Genomic DNA, 22,549 nt, shown 5'->3' on the forward strand with positions numbered 1-22,549 from the left:
AATTTAATTCAGTTGTGTGTATGTTTATTTGGTGAAAATAATAAGTCGCTATAGTTATTTATCGTCAGGGGATAAAAAAAGGGGGAAGGTAATTAATTTGCCAAAAAATTAAAATAACCTTCCAAGACTTCATAATTATTTGGACTAGCTTCCAATCTACTGTATTCTATAAACATTAAACATGCAATAATATTTCTATTGAATTTGTTGCTTCAAAACGTATTGAACAAATGATTCTTTGTGGATTTTTTTGATACTTTTAGGGGATATACTGATCTTTTTAAATGGAGCTTCCAACGAAACAGATTGCATGCAGATATTCCAGTTACCATAATTTACTCAGCAATTCTTGTTGGAAGTACAGAGACAGCAAATTGATTAACAGAAAGGAAAACATGACATGTATCCTTTTGCATAAATAACCCAGGATTCCCAGTGGCAGTGCAATTTAAATTGGTGCATGTATATCCTGCTGGTATTTATTTTTGGGATCCCGCTTTTTTTTCCGGGAATCCCAGTATATTTCCACTGGGATTTACATCGGGATCCCGCTCCTTTTACGGGAATCCCGAAATTTATCCCAATACATTTACATCGGGATCCCGCTTATTTAGCGGGAATCCCGAAATTTTATCCCAGTTGGATCCCAATCAAAATCCCACAATATCCCAGTGGGATCCCACCTAATTCCACCGGGATAAAATTTCGGGAATCCCGGACTTTTGGCGGGATTCCCGAAATTTTATCCCGGTGGAATTAGGTGGGATCCCACTTGGAATCCCATCAAAATTCCAGCCGGGATTCCAGTGGAATTCCAGATTTATTTTCTCTTGGGATATTGATAGGTAATAAATTGAGGAATCAAAAAAGCAAAAATAATATAGGGGTCAATGTGCTTGTTTTCGAGATATTATAGCCATTGTAATTTTGGCGGGAAAATGTTCTCTCTTGATTTTTCATAGCTTTATCATTGACCAGTTAAAGTTCTTAAATACTATTAAAAAATAAATAAAATTTTATAAGACTTTTACAAATGACTTATAATTATACAGGTAAAATGATTTATAAAAAGAAAAATGGGGGTTCATGGGGAAATTTTTTTAAGGCATTCAAATGGATAAAACCAGAGGATTCCAAAAATCTGACAAAATTCCAAAACATGACAAGCAGACATCCTTAAGTACATTTGCAATGTATTTTCAATAGAAGGTAATTTCAGCAGGGTTACTGCATAACTTCAATGAGTTCTTTTCATTTAATTCAGCAAGTTTCATACACAACACTTTTTCAATGAGAAATTTTCATTCAAACATTTTCTATAAAAATAATTTAACGTGAAATCTTGATTTGAAATTTTCTATCTGTTTTTTCAGTTCATTGAAGTGCATCCAAATATATATTAAACCCTGTAATATATATTTAAACTCTGTATTAAATATATTAAACTCCGTTATGTTAAATAACATGTGGTATTTTAGAACGGATACAATATATGGAAGAATACAATTTGACTCCAAAAGTATACTATTCATGGTTCTTTTCAAAATTTTGTAATTAGCTTTCTTTTGCCCGCTTTATTTGCTTTGTACAACAATGAAATTCCATGAGTAAACAATTTTCAATACACAACTATTAAATAAGCACACATACATTTAAATACTTATGTCTGACAAAAGTTATATATTCTATTGAAATAACTTTATTATGAGAGATTAAATGCTATTATACAAAGCAAGAAATCGTTTAGGTAGATTGTGTAAAATTGAGTCGACGAGTTCATTTAATTTAACTTTAAAATCTGAATGGTAGTTAGGATATAAGCATGAGATATTTTTTTAAATAATAATTGCAGTTCGATTTAATTTATATCTATTCAATCTTGAAGTATTTATGTCCTTCAAATATTTACGTAAAGTTGAGAAATGTTTTTATTTGTATCCTTTTAAAGATCTGAATACATATAAATGTTAACCTCGAGAATATATATTGATCTTGATGAAAATGTAAACAAAAAGTACATGTAAAAAACCACTCTACTTTATGTTCAATGCACAAAGTTATGTCACAACATTTTTGAACGAATTTTTTTTTTACGAAACAATAAATATTAAAGTAGCATCAATCATTCTAGAAATTTTAAGAAATAAAATTCATGGACAAAATAAATTGTTTATGATTTTATACATACAAGTACTTTAAAATATCTTTTCTTAAAATTTGTTATTTTCTTCTTTTCTGCATGTGTGTAAGATTCTTAAATTGCAATTGATTTATTAAAATGGACCAGAAGTACTCAGGGCTACCTGACCCATTATGTTTAATTGTACTTTAATATTTGTATTTTTTTGTAATTTTATATGCCCCATTTATGGGCATTATGTTTCTAGTCTGTGCATCAGCCTGTTCTTTCGTCCGTTTATCCATCCATCTGTCCTGCTCCAGGTTAAAGTTTTTGGTTGAGGTAGTTTTTGATGAAGTTGAAGTTCGATCAACTTGAAATTTACATAGTACACATGTTCCCTATGATATGATCTTTCATATTTTAATGAGATTTTACCCCAGTTTTGTGGTCCACTGAACATAGAAAGTGTAGTGTGGATGGGGCATCCGTGTACTATGAACATATTCTTGTTCTTCTTGTTTTTGGGGAAATATGCTGTATTGTAAAATCATTCTGTGATTGCTTGTCTAACTTTGGTTATACTTTTTGTCCTTTTTAGCTCACCTGGCCCAGAGGGCCATGTAAGCTTATGCCATCGCTTGTTGTCTGTCAGCATCTCTCCTTGCTGTCATCATCGTAAACTATCTCAAGAATACCTTCAAACTTTAACTAAATGTTCCTTAGGGTATCTAGATCTAAGAAGATATGGTATGAGTGCCAATAAGACAACTCTTCATGCTTGTCGCAATTTATAACAGTCAACCCTTACAGGTCAAGGTAAGGTCTTCAACACAGAGCAAGCTATAAAGGGTCCAAAAATTACTAGTGTAAAACAATTCAAACATGAAAACCAACAGTCTAATAAATCTATATAAAAAAAGAGAAATCACTTATGAACCACATCATCAAACAACAACTACTGAACATAGTTTATAAGTTGTAATTGATATATAACTGATTTATCTATCAACAAACATGGCTGCTGTTGCTAAAATTAGAACAAAACTTACAGTATAAATATGATAAAAAATTTAAAATCTATTAGCAGTGAGATTGCAGTCAATGTTTATTTAATTTTGAAGCAAATATGACCAAAACAAAGATTTTTTAAGTGGCATTTTTAAGCAAACACTGATAATCACAATTAAAAAGCAAGAACTATATAAATCCTGTTTGACCAGCAATACTGGCTTTTTGGAGCCTCTTGTTAGTTTATGACTACCGGTATACTCTTTTTGTACTTTATCCCTGTCTTTTGTCTTCTTGTATTGTATCCCAGTTTTGTACAATGTCTGCTAAGGTACTGTATGTATGTTGTCTGAAAAACAAATTTAAATTGAGAAACAAATTAGAATGTATTTTGTACGAGGTATATGTATATTGTACCTTCTTGAGTATTATAATATACTCTTGAGTATTATAATATACTCTTGAGTATTATAATATACTCTTGAGTATTATAATATACTCATGATCGCTAAAGTCAATATTTAATAACATAAAATAGTTTTGAGAGTTGGGTGGAATACAATTATATAAAGATGAATCTTTAAATTCTTTTATGACCTTTTATGCAGTGATCTTAAAATACAGTGAACAAATTTATTCATGATAATTTGCACTTGAATTTCAAACGTTTTGTAAATAAATGCTAAGCCCTTTGTAGGTATTTTGTAAACAACTTTATGGTTACAAAAAACAAAATATTTTCTTAAAGTCAGTAAACTTTTGTATGGAAAGAAGACAGCTTTTCACCAGACAACACAGAGATTTTCTTAGTTTCACAGCGTCAACTAAAGAATTTCAGATGAAATTAATACCTATTTCAAAATGAAATTGATTATATTTTGACAAAAGCAGACTTATTCTGTCAGGTGAGGACAGGTATTTACTCACCTGAGCAGTTTACCTTTAATCACTAAGGATTATTATGTAGATATGATAGATTTAAGGTACAAAAATAATGGTATTAAAATTCATCTCCACAATAGCCAAGGCAATATTAATAGGTGTAATATAAATTTCAAATATAAGATGAATATAATTTATTGTAAAGCTAAACTAAGATATGATCTATATTTCGTAAGTTACACAACATGTGGTATATTTATTATTATACTGTTTATCTGTTTTTCTTTAATTAATGGACTGATTTTTATTGTTCTCTTGGTTTATACTATAAAAAGGTAGAAGTTTTAATGATTGCCAATGAGACAACTCTCCACAAATGACCAAATAACACAGAGATTACAAAATATAAGCCAGTCTGTACAGCCTCCAAGAATGAACAAAGCCAAATATATCACATAGTCAGCCATACATGTAACAGACCTGAAAATGACAAATGTAAAACAATTAAAATCAGAAAATTTACAGCCTAATTTATGTACAAAATGATGAACTAAATAAACAAATAGTTAACACGTACAGCAACAAATGACAACCACTAAATTCCAGGCTTCTGATTTGTGACAGACACATATAGAAATTTTTAGAATGTGGCGGGGTTAAACATGTTAGCGTGCTCCATGTACCAACACTCCCCTTAACCTTGGACGATGGTGTAAATTTGTTAGAAATTAAACAAGCATATCATTATATCATATTTTTTTTCCCGATTTTTGTCATCTTAGATACAAAATATAAAAGATTACAATTCAGCTAAATGTCCCCATTTGTATTCTTCTCCTGAAATTTCTTTCAAATAAAGATATAATTTCTCAATATCATCACCACCAAATAATGCCACTTAAAATTAAATTAGTACACCTAGAATCTATTTTGTATTTTATTGGGTATTTTTATGCCCCATTTATTGGCATTATGTTTTCTGGTCTGTGCATTCGTCCATTCGTTTGTCAGTCCGTTCTTTCTTCCAACTTCAGGTTTAAGTTTTTGGTTGAGGTAGATTTTGATGAGGTTGAAATCCAATCAACGTGAAACTTAGTAAACATTTTCACAGTCTACTGAACATAGAAAATGATAGTGCGGATGGGGCATCCATGTACTTTGGACATATTCTTGTTTTTGTGTGTTCCTAAGCAAGTCATGCACTTTGTCTGGGGTATATATAAATAAGGAGATGTAGTATAAGTGTCAATGAAACAACTCTCCATCAAAGTCACAATGTATAAAAAGTAAACAATTACAGGTAAAAGGAGGTCCTCAACATGGAGACTATAGGCTCAAACGGAACAGCAAGCTATAAAAGGCCCAAATGACTAGTGTAAAATAATTCAAATAGGAAAACCAACGGTACTGGTCTAATCTATAGATATTTGAAGTTTATAATGTGTTTTTTATGCCCCACCTACGATAGTAGAGGGGCATTATGTTTTCTGGTCTGTGCGTCTGTTTGTCCATCCGTCCGTCCGTCCATCCGTTCCTCCATCCGTCCGTTGGTTCGTCCGTCTGTCCCGCTTCAGGTTAAAGTTTTTGGTCAAGTAGTTTTTGATGAAGTTGAAGTCCAATCGACTTCAAACTTAGTATACATGTTCCCTATGATATGATCTTTTTAATTTTAATGCCAAATTAGAGGGTTTACCCCAATTTCACGTTCCACTGAACATAGAAAATGATAGTGCGAGTGGGACATTTTTGTACTGGGGACATATTCTTGTTAAATACAGTTTGAATATTATCATACGTATACCGAAGAACATTTCTCTTCCATCTCATGTGATATAATGTATTTCTTTGTTTATTTTCAGCTTAAGAGTGGTATACACAGAAAAGATGAGGTCAAAGTACGCAATATCCTAGGAACCATCAAAGACTTAGCTGTTATAAGATCTATTGATGAAAAGGTAATTAGAAAAACCAGAACAGACAACAATCATTATATTGGCCATCATAATCAGTTCAGACTTATTTGTACCTGTCACTGGACGTAAAGCAAACAATAATCAACCAATTTTAACTTAATCATGGCAGCCAGCATTCATCATGCTCATTCTAAATTTTCTAAAACTAAACCTGTGCACACTTTATTTTTTTATTGTTGGTGGTTGTTTTTTTGGTTGTTTTCCTTCACACATTATCATATTATTCCTTTTTGACATGGTTGATTTAAGTCTTAAAAAAAAAATGCTTGTCGCAATTTATTATAGTAAACACTTACAGGTCACAGTAAGGTCTTCAACGCAGAGCAAGCTATACAGGGCCCAAAAATTACTGGTGTAAAACAATTTAAACACATTTTGAAATATTCAGAATTCAACACCAGAAAGAGGCCTAAATGTAATTATATTGTCAGATCAATGTATTCTCCCAATCTTTATTTATTCCGATATAGTCTTAAAATCAAAATATTAATCAATAAGTCGTCTAAGAATAGTACAAATGACTTTCTTATTAACCCCAGTTTATTGTTTTCTATCATGCAACAAAGTAATCAAAAAACATGTAAGATTCTTTTATGTTGATTGGATTATTAATGAGAAATCAATTAATCAATATTTATACTTTAAGTTCATTAACTAACAAGTTTTCAATGCCAAGGAATTGTATATATAGCAAGAGCAAAGCTTTTTCATTGAAACTTTCATTTATTTATCTGTTCATATTCAAATTATGCTATAGGTTTCTGTAGAGCACATTAGGTCCGAGACCACCATTGTCGTCCCTTGATTTTCGTTGTTCACAAATATAGTCCCTAGTGTTGACAGTGGGTTACTTGCCATTAATTTTTATACCCCTTCCAAATTTATTTCTCCATGTTTTACGCCTCAAATTGCAAGTAGGGGGGTGAAATTACACTGTAAAAAAGTTTGGGTCCAGAATTTTAAAGAAAAGTAGTGATTTGGTCCAGGTAAAAAAGGTTGAAAAATAGCACTTCGGAAGCTGTCAAAAGATTTCAAGACGCCCTAAAGATAAAATTGTCCATATTTTGAGTTTGAGGCGATGAAGTTTTCTATAATTTTGATATAATTTGTCCCAAAAGTAGTACAACACACTGTAAAAGTTTCTTTGAGAAAGCGCAGGTGGGATTTTTTTAATTTTCATTTATGTTCTAAAAGAAATGCACTACGAAATAATTGTGGTCTCGGACCATTATATTCCTTAAAGTTTATAGAGTTGGATGTTTTAATTTGCAACATTAGCTACAGCTGAAATAGTGATTTTTATACGGCAACAGAGGCATTTAATCTTTAACTGTCCATCCTTCCCTCCTTTCCGTTTTCCTAATTCCACACTCTAACTTGACTTATTTGGTTAATATCTTGAATATAGCATTAATGATGAATATAAGTTGTAAACAGCAAATATGTTCAGCAAAGTAAGATCTACAAATAAGTTTTATATGACCAAAATTGTCAGTTGACCCCTTAAAGAGTTATTGCCCTTTTAGGACAATTTTACACAATTTGTTTATCATGTTTTTTAACTTTAAAAAATCTTTTCTTCTAAAACTACTGAACCAATTCCAAAAACTGCATTTCAAACCAAAAAATCAAACTACAATGAAATTGGACACTTAAACTCTTAAACGAAAGATAAATGCCAAAAAATTAAGGTGAGCGATTCTGTGAGGCTCTTGAGAGCCTCTTGTTAACTTTAAAAACTTCAAAGCTTGAGCTAGGCATTTGTGTCCTTGGACACATTCTGTTTCTATTGAAATCCTTTGTCTATTTCCCATTAATTTAATGTTGGATGTAACGCGTCACCTGAGCTGACGTTATTTTGTTCTCAGCCCAACAACATAATTTAGTCATGTGACTGTGATGTCATCAACGTTTTTTCATGGTTTTCTACGGTTTAAAATGGAATTTAGAATTAAATTATAAGAAATGACTAAAAATTTTTCTGTCTATTCGAAACAACATAAAAAATGTTGTGCACACTGTTAAAAAACCCGCTACATGCGTTATTCAGTGTGCAGCAAATTTTTATGTTATTTTTTCATAGACAGAAAAAATATTACAGTCATTCCTTAATTAAGAAAAAACAACTTCATTGTTTCAATTGGATTAGAATATTTTTCAACTGCCCCCTTTTCCCTCATACATGTCATATGGCCTTGAATTTAGGTCACTTTAAGAGCATGCACTGTAGAAGTAATTCAATATATCATTATGAGCAATACCCTATAATCTTAAATATTTCTTCATTTGAATTTGAATTAATCTGGTGTTAATCTTTATGACCGTACTTATCAACTAAATTCAAAGCTAGTTAAATAAAATCTTAATCAAATTCAGACGAAAGTAAGTTTGCTTTGTTTAACAAATATCATTGATAATTTCAATTGAGTGCTACAAATATTGTTTTATATATCTTACATATGTTATATACAACATAATTGAATTCTATAGAATATGTCAATATTTGGTAAATTAAATATTGGGATATTGTCGTACAATTTGTGGAATTCAAATTGAACTGAAAATTTTAATCATCGGCTAATTGATTTTTGTGGTTTCTTTATTAGGTAAGTTTTCTATTTCTAAATTCTTCTTTATTCAAACCTTATTTAAAAAGTTTGCTAGATTTAACATTTAATTATGTTACCATGAAAAAGATCAAAGACATTATTATACTTGAAAGAAATAAGTTTAAGGTCATATTGTATTGATTGATTGATAAATGTTTGCTTAACATCCAGTGGCAAAAATGTAAGCATGTTCAGGACAAGAACAAAATAACAATAAATACAATAGGTAGATCCTGTCATAGTGGCAGTCTGGGATGAAGGTTAGGGAAATTTGGATGTCCAATGTATAATATAGGTGAAATGGGTAGGGATAGAAATTTAGCCTTGCAACAGGCCACCTAGAGACTCCTCTTTGAGATGGTGCAAAGGTTCTAAACATGCAGAGCATGACATGTTCACTATAGGGGGTATATGGTTATGTTTACATTCCAAACAGCCAAACAGACTTCACACTAGTTGTAAGAAGACAGCAAAAACTATTTCTATTATCCACTCAAGCTTTAGGATATATATTATATTCAAGGATCAGAGGGTCATTAATGTGTGCTCTGAGTAAATTGTTTAAGTGCAAAGAAATTTACTAAACTTATGTCTTAACAGTTGGTGAGACCCATCTTTACCATTTTGTTTCTTAACTTTTCTGAATTTACACACTTATTTTATTCCACCTTGTTTTTTCTCTTATCTAACTATTTTTGATAGTACATCCTATACATTGTATATTTTTTAAGAATACAGAATATTTTTTTACAACTTTAAACATGTTAAAAGCTGGCTTCTTTGACAATCCTAAACAATTAACTAAGTTGCATAGTTGTACGGGTTAAATCACAGTACTATGAATTAATTAGTTCCACCTCTAAGATTCAAGTTTTGGTAGCTAGTGTTTTACCCTTGACCTACATATGTACCCTTGCATCCTTAACACTTTATTATTAATAATAGGTAAAACTATTTTGTCTTATTAGATCAGTTAGAAATTTACCAATTTTACCCTCATAAAAGTTCAATTTTCTCACACTCTGTAATGATATATGAGGTATTCAGTATGGTCTCTTAAAAGCAGACTTGGGGTAATTGTAATTGTAATCGTTAATCAGCTGTAATTGATTACAATTTTTCAAGTAATCAGTGTAATCATTAATCAGCCAAAAATCTGATTACATGTAATTTAATTTAATCAATTACTTTTCAAAATACCCTGTAATCCTGATTACTTTTTGATTACATTCTGATTACAATGAAAAAAATCTAAAATTCTGTTTTTGGTCATTAAAGGAACTTCTTTGTTATTCATATTGGATAAATGTTCAACATGCTAAAATGGTTTGGTTACTTTAATCATGTCTACTTTAGTAAGAAATAAACTGTTACAGTATTGAAAAGTCATCATTAGCCTAAGCAGAGACATATAATACAATTATATACCTTTTATCTTAGTAAAAGATATTGTACATACATGTATATGTTCCAGACCGTATGAGTATTTGGACCGTACGCGTACGGTCTGGACCGTATGCGTACTTTTTCAAAATACTCATACGGTCGGACCGTACGCGTACGGTCTGACTATTATTAAAAAGTTGGTCAAGTTTATTAGATACAAATGCATATAGCAGATCAACATAACTTAACTATCAAATTAATATAAAAAAGTTCAATTGTAATTGAAACTAAAACTTTATATTCTAACTTGTTTTTAATTCACGCTAATTAAATATGCTAATCTCTTGTATTAAGCATGTCGATCAATTGTTTTAAAATATTTAGCAACTTTACCAAAAAAAAAAAAAAAAAATGCAAAAGAACATGCATGAACTGCATACATGAAATTGCTAAAAATATTACGTTACTTGAATTGTGTCACCTTGGGCGAGAGTACCAAAAATAGGATTCATATATACAATTAAACAAATACCTAATTTCAATTGTTCGTTTGTTCATTGTATCTATCTAATTGTAACAAATTATCAATAACAATTTGTAAAACTAAAAATAAAGATTGTTTCAATTTAACCCATATGATCAAATAACGTGTATTGTCAGATCGTACTGGACCATACGCGTATACTTATACGGTCCGACCGTACGCGTATGGTCGGACCGTATGAGTATACGTATACGGTCCGGACCGTACGCGTACGGTCCAAATACTCATATGGTCTGGAACATATATTCATCGTTTTATAATAATCTTCATATTAATTTTTGATATTAACTGTTATATATTCAAGTAATACTTTTCTTTAACCCTGAATTATAATCTTTTGTTAATTTTTGTGATTTTTGTCAACTTTGAATTGACAGGTAGGAGACTAATTAAGCTTTGTTTTTATTGCAATTACCAATTGAGTATAGCTGTAGGGAAATATATGATAAAAGATAAATCAGAATGAAAATTTATCTAATTAGCACAAACTAAATTAAAAGTTGGACAAATATGTTGTTTAAAATTTTGTTAAATGTATTTGGACTGGACATGTAAAATGCAATGATTTTTAGTACTTATATATTGTTTACAATTTGATTAAACATTTCTATTAAAATTTAACATAGTTTTAACTGGTAACTTAATTTCATCCATATTTAAACTTCCATAAACTGCACCTTGTAATACATATAAATTATGAAAGAGGTCAGAAGACAAACAAAAAACTCTTTATAAATCTTCATTAAATTTAATTCAAAATAATTCAGAGATCATTGGTGATAAAGTGTATTCTAATGCAACAACGTTTTAACGTTCATTTTGATTGGATAACGTCACTGTCTTACATGTCATCAATTGACAATTGATGCTATGGGACGTACGCGCAAGCTCAGACGACAAATGACATATTGTAAATACATGTTTTAACGTTGTTTTCTGTCAGTTTCATTAGAATGGAGATAACAATATTGTATTTTAAGCTCCGACGGCATCAATTTGGGATTTGATGGTCGCAAATACCCGTTTACTGTCTCCGCTAACGCGTCGCCAGTAAACTTAATTTGCGACCATCAAATCCCCAATTGATGCCGTCGGAGCTTAAAATACAATATAGTTATCTCCTAAATGTATATATATGTAGTGAAATTTGGTGTTTATTTAAATAGATGGAGTTTAATTTGAAGCTACACTTTATAATGTATCAAATAAAATACTTTCTCAGAAATGCTATAGCTATATTGAACGTTTATTCACTCACATCATTCAAAATGTTTTGTTTTTAAATTCATTGTAATCAGATGTAATCATGATTACTTTGCCAATGTAATCATTAATTTAATCAGATACTTTCAGAAATGATGTAATCATTAATTTAATTTAATCGTGCAAATGACAAAGTAATTGTAATTAAATCAATTACATTGAAAGTAATCGGACCCATCTCTGCTTAAAAGAACCAATTATTCTAACATACTATAATAATCAAAGGACTAATTCAATCAAAATCCATTCAAAATTCAATGGAAATTTGAGTTTGTTTTGTGTATCACATGATGTCAATAGTTTTAATATAAATCTACAATATTGTTTTAAATCTACTTCTATTAAATTCAATAATAGGTCACAATTGAAATGATTTATATAAAATATCAATATAAATATGAATTTTAACATGATAACAAATGCGCAATAAAAGCATTTAAATAGATGCCTTTTTAATTCTCTACTTTGATTTTTAAATTATTCGATCAGCCATTCGTGTGAAAGGTTTGTTTCAGTTTTGTGAGATAATTGATCTGTTGAATTTTGATACAGTTAATATCAAGTGAAATAGATTTCATTTTATTTGGATTTTAAATGTTAATTCTTAAATTGACTGGCTAGAGATTTTTGTTCATTGTAAATTATTCATCAACTTGCACAGAAGGTTAGTTGGTTTTAATAATTTTATATATTTGTATGTCTTCTGCCATTTTAATTTTGCATTAGAGGAAAATTTGAAGAATGTTATGATTTAAAGTCTAAATCATTCTGTTTGTTTATAGTAGTGACTTTCACATCTGAAATCTATGGTATGTGGGGGGAAGTTGCACACAAATACTTTTAATGTTTCAGTAAGTTAATTATAAAGAGGGGTGAAAAGGGGGGGGGTATCTGCACGAAAGAACGTGGAATAAAATTGCCATTGCACAATGAAAAAACAAATAAAAAATTTCATACACGTTGATCAATTACTTGTCACTGATTTTACGAAACACAGTGAATAACAAACCCTTTTTACGGCTGCACATGAAATAAAAATGGCAAAACACATTGTACGAAAATAACCCTTTCAACCACCCTCTATGAACATATACTTTTTTGTAAAATTTTGCAATAAACAGAAAAATTATAGATTCCAAGTCTCCAGCTGAACAGTAATGATTTGTAATCTTTTTGTGCTTTTTGTATTCCTCCAATACTTTCATGACCATGATGACTTTGAACTACAATTAAATAAGTGGGGTATTGGACTGATGTTGGTTTATCAGTTGGACAGCTATACTTGTTCATCTAATTATCTTATGAACCATTTAACCAATTATTTTCAAACTTTATATTGTTTGTTCTGATGAGAAAGTTGAAGTCAATTTCTTTTGGATGATTTAAACTGCTCAGGAGTTATGGCCCTTGACAATGGTGGGAAAAATCATTTTAAGTCATTTGCCTACAGTGATTATGAGAATTGATCTACCACAGTTTATCAAACTTTAATATAATTGTTATGAATGACCAAATTGCATGCATTTATTGTTGAGATTTTGTCATTTTAGACTTAAATGAGATTTTAATTTTTACGATTTTGAGAAAAATTCCTGTTTAATTCATTTAAAATATTTCAAAATGCGAGTTTAAATTATTGCGTTTGCAACTCTGTCACTTTTTCCGTAATAATAAAAGCCTCACAATAATTTTATGCCCCACCTACGATTGTAGAGGGGCATTATGTTTTCTGGTCTGTGCATCCGTCCGTCCCTGCGTCCGTTCGCTTTTGGTCAAGGTAGTTTTTGAAGAAATTTAAGTCCAATCAACTTGAAACTTGTACACATGTTCCCCATGATATGATCTTTCTAATTTTAATGCCAAATTATAGTTTTGACCCCAATTTCATGCTCCACCGAACATAAAAAAAAGTTAGTGCGAAGTTCAGGTTAAAGTTTTTGGTCAAGGTAGTTTTTGATGAAGTTAAAGTTACATCAACTTGAAACTTAGTACACATGTTCCCTATGATATGATCTTTCTAATTTTAATTCCAAATTAAAGTTTTGACCTAAATTTCACGGTCCACTAAACATAGAAAATGATAGTGTGAGTGGGGCATCCGTGTTCTATGGACACATTCTTGTTTGAATTTACAGTATGTTAAAACTGATTACAAAATGGAGGTCATAAAAAAATTGATGATTTTCACTTTTGCTATTCAGGACTTATAGCCTGTCAGTGCTTTAAAATGACACTAATAAATGTAATAAAAACCTGCTTTGTTGTCATTTTGACATTCTCTTGCTATATTTCTTTGGATTTAAATTATCAACAGAAATAACATAAAAATGTCATTACAATCCAATTTATTAAAGGGACAATTTGTTTCAAGTTTCAACAAACACATATCAACATTAATCTAGTTTATTTTCTTTAGCTGACGATAGATGTAAAATAGAAAATCAATTTGTTTGGATTTGAAATTGATGTATTTTTAAATCAAACTGTAAAATTCTACATTTGAAAAGTCATTTGGTGAAAGTATTCAGTTTAGATAGTTCCCCCTGAATTAATAAATTTTTTATATTTTTGTCAAAGGGTCAAAGTAAATACTTTGTCAAAATTAAACGAGCCAAATTAATTTTAGTTAAAGTGTTAGGTACCACCTTAATGTTCCTCTTTGAACATGCTCATAGCCATGGTGAGGTCAGCACCTACATGACCTATGGTGATCAACTATATAGCTAGGATTGATTGCCAATATCCCTGAAAAAGGTTGTGGTTCTCTCCTGGATTTCCAGTTTCCTCCACCCATAAAAAATAGTCCCACTATATTACCAAGAGTTCTAAAAGGAGTGTTTAACACCATTGAAACACTCAAATGAAAATCAATTTAAAATTAATTTAGACTATAGAGAAACCAGATTTTATTTTTGACAGAATTGTAAAAAAAAAACACATTAAATTTCAACATTCTATTTGTGAGTTCATTTACTATATGTAATATTATATTCCATTTCAGTTTTTCAATACCTACAACAACATCGATCCAGTAAACTTTGCCATTGAATGTGGAGCAGAAAAAATTGCAATTTATTTAGTGGAGAAATCTTTTCCAACAGACAGACTCTATCAGGTAATAGTTATGGAAATTCAATAGAAATTTGGTGGAATATAAATGAAAATTTAATAGAATACCAATCTCCTGCTTCTGATTTAATTAGTCCTTGGTAAAGGTTCAAGTCAAGTAAATTAATTTTTAGCTCACCTGTCCCGAAGGGACAAGTGAGCTTATGCCATCACTTGGCGTCCGTCGTCGTCCGTTGTCTGTCGTCGTAAACTATTTCAAGAATCTTCTCCTCTGAAACTACTGGGCCAAATACTTCCAAACTTTAACTGAATGTTCCTTAGGGTATCTAGTTGGTAAATTGTATCCGAAGTTGTGATCTATCAACAAACATGGTCGCCATTGCTAAAAATAGAACATAGGGGTCAAATGCAGTTTTTGGCTTATAACTCAAAAACCAAAGCATTTAGAGCAAATCTGACATGGGATAATATTGTTTATCAGGTCAAGATCTATCTGCCCTGAAATTTTCAGATGAATCAGACAACCTGTTGTTGGGTTGCTGCCCCTGAATTGGTAATTTTAAGGAAATTTTGCTGTTTTTGGTTATTATCTTGAATATTATTATAGATAGAGATAAACTGTAAACAGGAATAATGTTCAGCAAAGTAAGATTTACAAATAAGTCAACATGACGGAAATTGTCAGTTGACCCCTTTAGGAGTTATTGCCCTTTATAGTCAATTTTTAACCATTTTTCGTAAATCTTAGTCATCTTTTACAAAAATCTTCTACTCTGAAACTACGGGGCCAAATACTTCCAAACTTTAACTGAATGTTCCTTAGGGTATCTTATTTATAAATTGTATCCGAAGTTATGATCTGTCAACAAACATGGTCGCCATTGCTAAAAATAGAACATAGGGGTCAAATGCAGTTTTTGGCTTATAACTTAAAAACCAAAGCATTTAGAGCAAATCTGACAAGGGATAATATGGTTTATCAGGTCAAGATCTATCTGCCCTGAAATTTTCAGATGAATCAGACAACCTGTTGTTGGGTTGCTGCCCCTGAATTGGTAATTTTAAGGAAATTTTGCTGTTTTTGGTTATTATCTTGAATATTATTATAGATAAAGATAAACTGTTAACAGGAATAATGTTCAGCAAAGTAAGATTTACAAATAAGTCAACAGGACGGAAATGGTCAGTTGACCCCTTTAGGAGTTATTGCCCTTTATAGTCAATTTTTAACCATTTTTTGTAAATCTTAGTAATCTTTTACAAAAATCTTCTCCTCTGAAACTACTGGGCCAAATACTTCCAAACTTTAACTGAATGTTCCTTAGGGTATCTAGTTGGTAAATTGTATCCGAAGTTGTGATCTATCAACAAACATGGTCGCCATTGCTAAAAATAGAACATAGGGGTCAAATGCAGTTTTTGGCTTATAACTCAAAAACCAAAGCATTTAGAGCAAATCTGACATGGGATAATATTGTTTATCAGGTCAAGATCTATCTGCCCTGAAATTTTCAGATGAATCAGACAACCTGTTGTTGGGTTACTGCCCCTAAATTGGTAATTTTAAAGAAATTTTGCTGCTTTTGGTTATTATCTTGAATATAATTATAGATAGAAATAAACTGTAAACAGCAATAATGTTCAGCAAAGTAAGATCTTCAATTAAGTCAATTTGACCAAAATTGTCAATTGACCCCTTAAGGAGTTATTGCCCTTTAAAGACTTTTTTCACAATTTGTTCATCATGTTGACTTACTTTAAAAAATCTTCTCCTTTGAAACTGCTGTATCAATTTCAGCCAAACTTAGGCTAAATGAGTTTCAGAGTATCTAGTATAAATTTTATATTTTATTATCTTGTATGTCAAGAAACATAGCTCCTATGGCTAAAATAGAACATAGGAGAAAATGATTATTTTTTTTGGCTTTTGAAGAAAATAGGACGATCCAAAAAACATTTAAATAAATTGAAAAGCCAAAATAATCATTGATGAGAGATTTAACCAAAAGAATTAAGGTGAGTGATTCAGGCTCTTGAGAGCCTCTTGTTTAGTTATGTATGGTTGCACATTATCTAAATAAGAATAGGCAGATGTGGTATAATTGCACCATATGGCCTTCAACATTTAGCAAAACTTATACAGCCTAGCTATATAACATAGGACCTAAAATTCCATATTTAAAACAATTCAAACGGGGAAACTAATGGCCTGATATATGTAAAAACAAGAAATAAAATATGTTGCATTTCATTTTTTCAATTAATTTTAAAAATTTAGGATTAAAGTATTTATGGTATGAAACAGTTTGACACTAAGAGGAAGACTTTAAATGAATGGTTTATAAAAACCTTTGAAAATGTAATTTATTTATTTAGCAAGAATTAGTCCAATGTGACCAGTGGTGTTACTTTGACCATGGAAATGACCGATGTCCAGCTATGTATGATGCTGCAGATAATGCAATCAATGCTTACATGCACAAACTGAAAAACATTATCCAAGCCATCAGAGAAGGAAAACGTAAACCAGGTGAAGGAGTTACCTCCCCTTATATAGAAGAAACAGTAAAATCAGACAGTGACAAGATGGAACCAGTCAAACAAGAAAAGGTAGGCCATGTTGTTCTCCGGTATATGTATGATATGAAATTCAAAAATTTACATAATCACACTTTTAGCTAATGTATGAGAGATGACACATTATTAAGAATATAGAAATACGATAAAAGACAAAAAAAGTCAAGAGATGAAGTTTCACTATTTAGACACCAAATAGCCCACTTAATTGTTGAATGATCGAATTGTTGTGTACGACCACTTTTTTGTGTATTTAGCCCCACTTTCAAGCACCACTTTTTGGGCTTTTTCTTAGCAGCCAGTTTTTATTGGTGGAGGAAGCCAGAGTGCCCAGGGAAATACAATGACCTTGGAGAGGATAACTGTCAAACCTAATCAATTAAGATTGGAGTCAGGTGCAACCATACAAGCAGGGTTCACAAACTCAGAGTGTAAACTTGCTAGGCCTACTTTGATTCTTCCAACTGGGGTTGACTAGAGTTAAAATATAAGTGATTATGCCTTTGTGTGCAACCGTTCCAAATTGAAGACAAAACTCTTCTATCGGGTTGACTGACATAAGAAAAGTTTTTTTTTTTTTACTGAGCAGTTTTTTTTTATTATGTTTCAGAAAGAAAAGTCCTGATCCTGTATGCTTTCGAAAAATATAGTTTGTTAGTGAGCTTAAAAGGGTTGAGAAATAAATATCATTCAGAAAAAAATAATTAATTTCTGTTTCATTTAAAAACATCACTGACAGTTTATACACGCATTAACAATATTTGTTGATTCAAAAATACAGGCAAAAATTAAATTTCCTTCATCAAGCCAGCCTTCTTCTTCATCTGTTTATTTATATCACTTTTATTTGTATCAACTATTTGATGCCATCTTGAAACTAGACTAAACCAGCCTCAACCCAGGGTTAATGTTCGCATTAACTCTGGTACGTGTTCAAAAGGTCAAACTCTACAGACTCTTAGTCTAACTAACCCGAGTTGGACAAGTCAGAGTAGGCCTTATTGATTACAGTAGTAACTATTTAGACCACTTGACCACCAAGGCCCCTGTATTGGCTGAAGAAACTGGAGTTCCAGAAGAAAACCACTGACCTTATGCAAGAAAAATGACAATTTTACATAGTTAATTAAGGTTGAAGTCCAATGTCTCAGAAACGTGCAGGATTTGAACTCACAACTTTGTTTAGTAACCTTTGAATAAACTAGAAGTGCATTTCAACTTTCCATTTTAGGATATAATTTTTACAAAACTTCAACTTTGTAGCCATAAAGGGAGTTCCTGTGGGAAATTATATTGTAGATACATTGTATTACAGAAGTGCAACACTAGCTTTACAATTAATGTTGTAGCAATAGTGAATATGAATTGCTGTAGTTTTTGTTGACTTAATGATTTCTATCAATAAAATCACCTTATCATTACATGTTATATTTAGTTTCTGCACATGAATTTCAACTTGTGGGACTTGACTCTGATTGTTATTAATTTGGCTCTGTTTGCCCTAATGACATTTGAAAAGCAAATGTTTGTTTAATTATTTTGTTCAACTATTCTTTGATTGATAGTTCATTTTATGACAGTTACATCCAGTATTTTACTTTGAAATGATCAAATTTAAAAAAGCAAACAATATATGGTTATAGAATATAAAAAAGAAGATGTGGTATGATTGTCAATGAGACAACTGTCCACAAGAGACCAAAATGACACAGAAATTAACTCTAGGTCACCGTAAGGCCTTCAACAATGAGCAAATCCACATAGTCAGCTATAAAAGGCGGCGAAATGACAATTGAAAACAATTTAAATGAGAGAACTAAGACTTTCTAAGATGATTATAAAAATTAAAATACAAATCAATGTAACATCTTATATACCATAAATTCTATTCTGAATCGTAACTTGATGCTATTATAGATAAATTATTGATTTAGTGGAATGAAAATGTAATAAGCTTCTTTAAGATTAGAATAATCTGCCGTAGTATTAATCATACAATTACGGATTCTTTTATTCCAATCAGATAAACTTGATAGAATCACTATGTTTTAATTATCGTCTAGGAACCATATGCACATTTACTTTATTCTGAAATATATAATTGATGCTGTATTCAATATCAGGAGATTTATTTTTGTTTGTGATTTTTTTTATTATTATCTTCTAGGAAGCATATTGCACATTTACTTTATTCCTTAGTACAAAATTGATGCTGAATTTTATCTATTGAGAGATAATTTTTATTTGTGAACACGATTTTGAAAATTTGCTATAAAATCATGTGCATAGTGTAAATGGAATATAAAATAGAATTTCTGATGGAAACCTTTTACTCTTGGTTTGCAGCGGAGTCAAATATTCACGTAAATTATAATTTTTCTGTACAGGTATTACCGCAATTTTCCAATAAATATGAAACTTATGACATTTTTGAAACAAGGCATTAAACTTAGAAAGCTATTCAGAATTCTAGATTATTTAAAGGTGTTTTATAAAATCTTGAATATTGTTCATTAATATGTTAATTATTTTTCAGCCAGGAATGCCAATTTTTACACTTCAAAAAGAGACTGCAGTAGAAGAAGCCAAAAAAGTTTTAGAGAATTATGGGAAAAATTATGTTTCAAAGGTATATTGTATTTTACATTATAATATTATGTGCATTTTTTTTACTATGTATTATTGGGGGTACTTTGCAGAGTTGTTTTGCTGTAATTTTTTGAAGAAAATAAATTTCCAAGTATTTACAGATACAGTTGATTTGTGTTACCAAGGTAATGTATGAGACTGTATACTCAGGTTTCCTAGCTTTTTTGAGTAGATACAAATCTGTGTTGCACTGCAACACCTATATAGCTATGAATTGGTTTCAGATCATATAGTAATATAGAAAATTGTGAAAATGAATTTTGATATAAAGGACGTGACATGAAATTTTTTTTCAATAATTATCAAAAGAGGACTTTTTTTTCACAGTCACCATGCACAGAAGATGAATCTAAATATACAATATTCATGCATCGTGTTACATGTGATTTGAGTAACAGTTTAACCAAAAAATCATTTCAATTATGACAAAATTAATGAAACATGGATTCTGGATGACTGACCACTTAAACATAATAGGAGATTTTCTAATACATGTATAACCTGTTATAAATCTGTATATAATATATACATTTGAACTTGGCAAAATAATTTCATGTTATTTCATCGTGTTTGTTTTTCTTTTATTTCAGGATGGAAGTACCCTGTTTCATTGCTACATAACCAAACCTAAAGTTTATTTCTATGTGTTTGCTGCTGCCGGAGTTCCTGTCAATATACAAAATTCTGTAAGTCATCATAATGGTCAAGTTTAAGGATGATAAAATTGAGAATGGAAAAAGGGAATGTGTCAAAGAGACAACAACCCGACCATAGAAAAAACAACAGCAGAAGGTCATTAACAGATCTTCAATGTAGCAAGAAATTCCTGCACCAAGAGGCATCCCTCAGCTGCCCCCTAAACAAATATATACTAGTTCAGTGATAATGAACGCCATACTAATTTCCAAATTGTACACAAGAAACTAAAATTAAAATAATACAAGACTAACAAAGGCTGACTTGGGACAGGTGCAAAAATGCGGCAGGGTTAAACATGTTTATGAGATCTCAACCCTCCCACATACCTCTAGCCAAAGTAGAAAAGTAAACGCATAACAATACGCATATTTAAAATTCAGTTCAAGAGAAGTCTGAGTCTGATGTCAGAAGATGTAACCAAAGAAAATAAACAAAATGACAATAATACATGAATAACAACAGACTACTTGCAGTTAACTGACATGCCAGCTCCAAACTTCAATTAAACTGATTGAAAGATTATGATTTCATCATATGAATATCAGGTACAATCCTTCACGTTAGGGGTTTAGTATCATACCATCATAACATACCATTTGCCAGAGAAAATATGTCAAATTCAATTTTCTCTCGTAGAAAATTTTGTACATTAATTTAAGAAAGTTAGAAAAAAGTGAACAGAATTTACAATGAAGCCTGCTAAAGAGGGAAAATGTTTAGTTGTCATCATAGATTTTAAAATTTGTGAGTTTTCCCATACATTTTTTGGTTCACGTGGCTCAAAGGTCCAAGTGAGCTTTTCTCATCACTTGGCATCTGTCGTACGTCGTTGTCTGTCGTCGTCCGTCGTTGTTAACTTTTACAAAAATCTCCTCTGAAACTACTGGGCCAAACTTGGCCACAATCATCATGGGGGTATCTAGTTTAAAAAATGTGTCCGGTGACCTGGCAAACCAACCAAGATGGCCGCCATGGCCAAAAATAGAACATTGGGGTAAAATGTAAATTTTGGCTTATAACTCTGAAACCAAAGCATTTAGAGCAAATCTGATGAAGTAAATGTTTATGAAGTCAAGATCTATCTGCCCTGAAATTTTTAGATGAATCGGACAATTGGTTGTTTGGTTGCTATGCCTGAATTGGTAATTTTAAGGAAATTTTGCTGTTTTTGGTTATTATCTTGAATATTATTATAGATAGAAATAAACTGTAAACAGCAATAATGTTCAGCAAAACTGTAAACAGCAATAATGTTCAGCAAAGTAAGATCTACAAATATGTCAACATAGACCAAGGTAAGCAACGCAGACTCTTAAGAGCCTCTAGTTATGTCACAATGCTTATGTTATTATGTCATAGATTGTTTAATTATGTCATTTCAGCTGATTGACTTGGGGTCAACAGGTTTAACTCATTCGTAAAAAAACCAACTCAAGATTGGTCTATTATTATAATGATATCTGTATGATTTTCTTTTTTTCAGGATGGGGATACTGCCCTACACATGGCTGTAAGAGCAGCTTCAGTAGATGCTGCAGAGGCCCTGTTACAATGTTGTGCTGACCCAACCATCAGAAATAAGGTTTAAATATAGACTTATGCTTAAAACCAAATAAATTCTATGAGTTTAATTATTTTTGTTGGTATCAAGTTTTATGTGGATGTAAAAGATATTGTTTTATGTAGATAATTGATTTCATGGTTTTCATCTTCTTTGACCCTGACAAAAAGTATAAAAATTTCATAAAAATAGAACCACTTGAAAAAA

The 22,549-nt window shown here is 31.0% G+C and overlaps 1 protein-coding gene across 2 annotated transcripts in view; it reads left to right on the top strand.

Moving 5' to 3' along the window:
- LOC139481936 (uncharacterized) overlaps positions 1 to 22,549 on the top strand; it is a 60,263-nt gene that overhangs the window by 6,509 nt on the left and 31,205 nt on the right. For both annotated transcript variants that reach the window (XM_071265513.1, XM_071265514.1), the window contains exons 3-8: positions 5,872 to 5,967; positions 14,789 to 14,902; positions 17,233 to 17,466; positions 19,970 to 20,062; positions 20,673 to 20,768; positions 22,265 to 22,363. In XM_071265513.1, coding sequence (XP_071121614.1) covers positions 5,872 to 5,967; positions 14,789 to 14,902; positions 17,233 to 17,466; positions 19,970 to 20,062; positions 20,673 to 20,768; positions 22,265 to 22,363 — 732 coding nt within the window. The remainder of the gene's footprint in view (positions 1 to 5,871; positions 5,968 to 14,788; positions 14,903 to 17,232; positions 17,467 to 19,969; positions 20,063 to 20,672; positions 20,769 to 22,264; positions 22,364 to 22,549) is intronic.

Source organism: Mytilus edulis, chromosome 7, assembly GCF_963676685.1.
Source record: "Mytilus edulis chromosome 7, xbMytEdul2.2, whole genome shotgun sequence".
Lineage (NCBI taxonomy): Eukaryota > Metazoa > Mollusca > Bivalvia > Mytilida > Mytilidae > Mytilus > Mytilus edulis.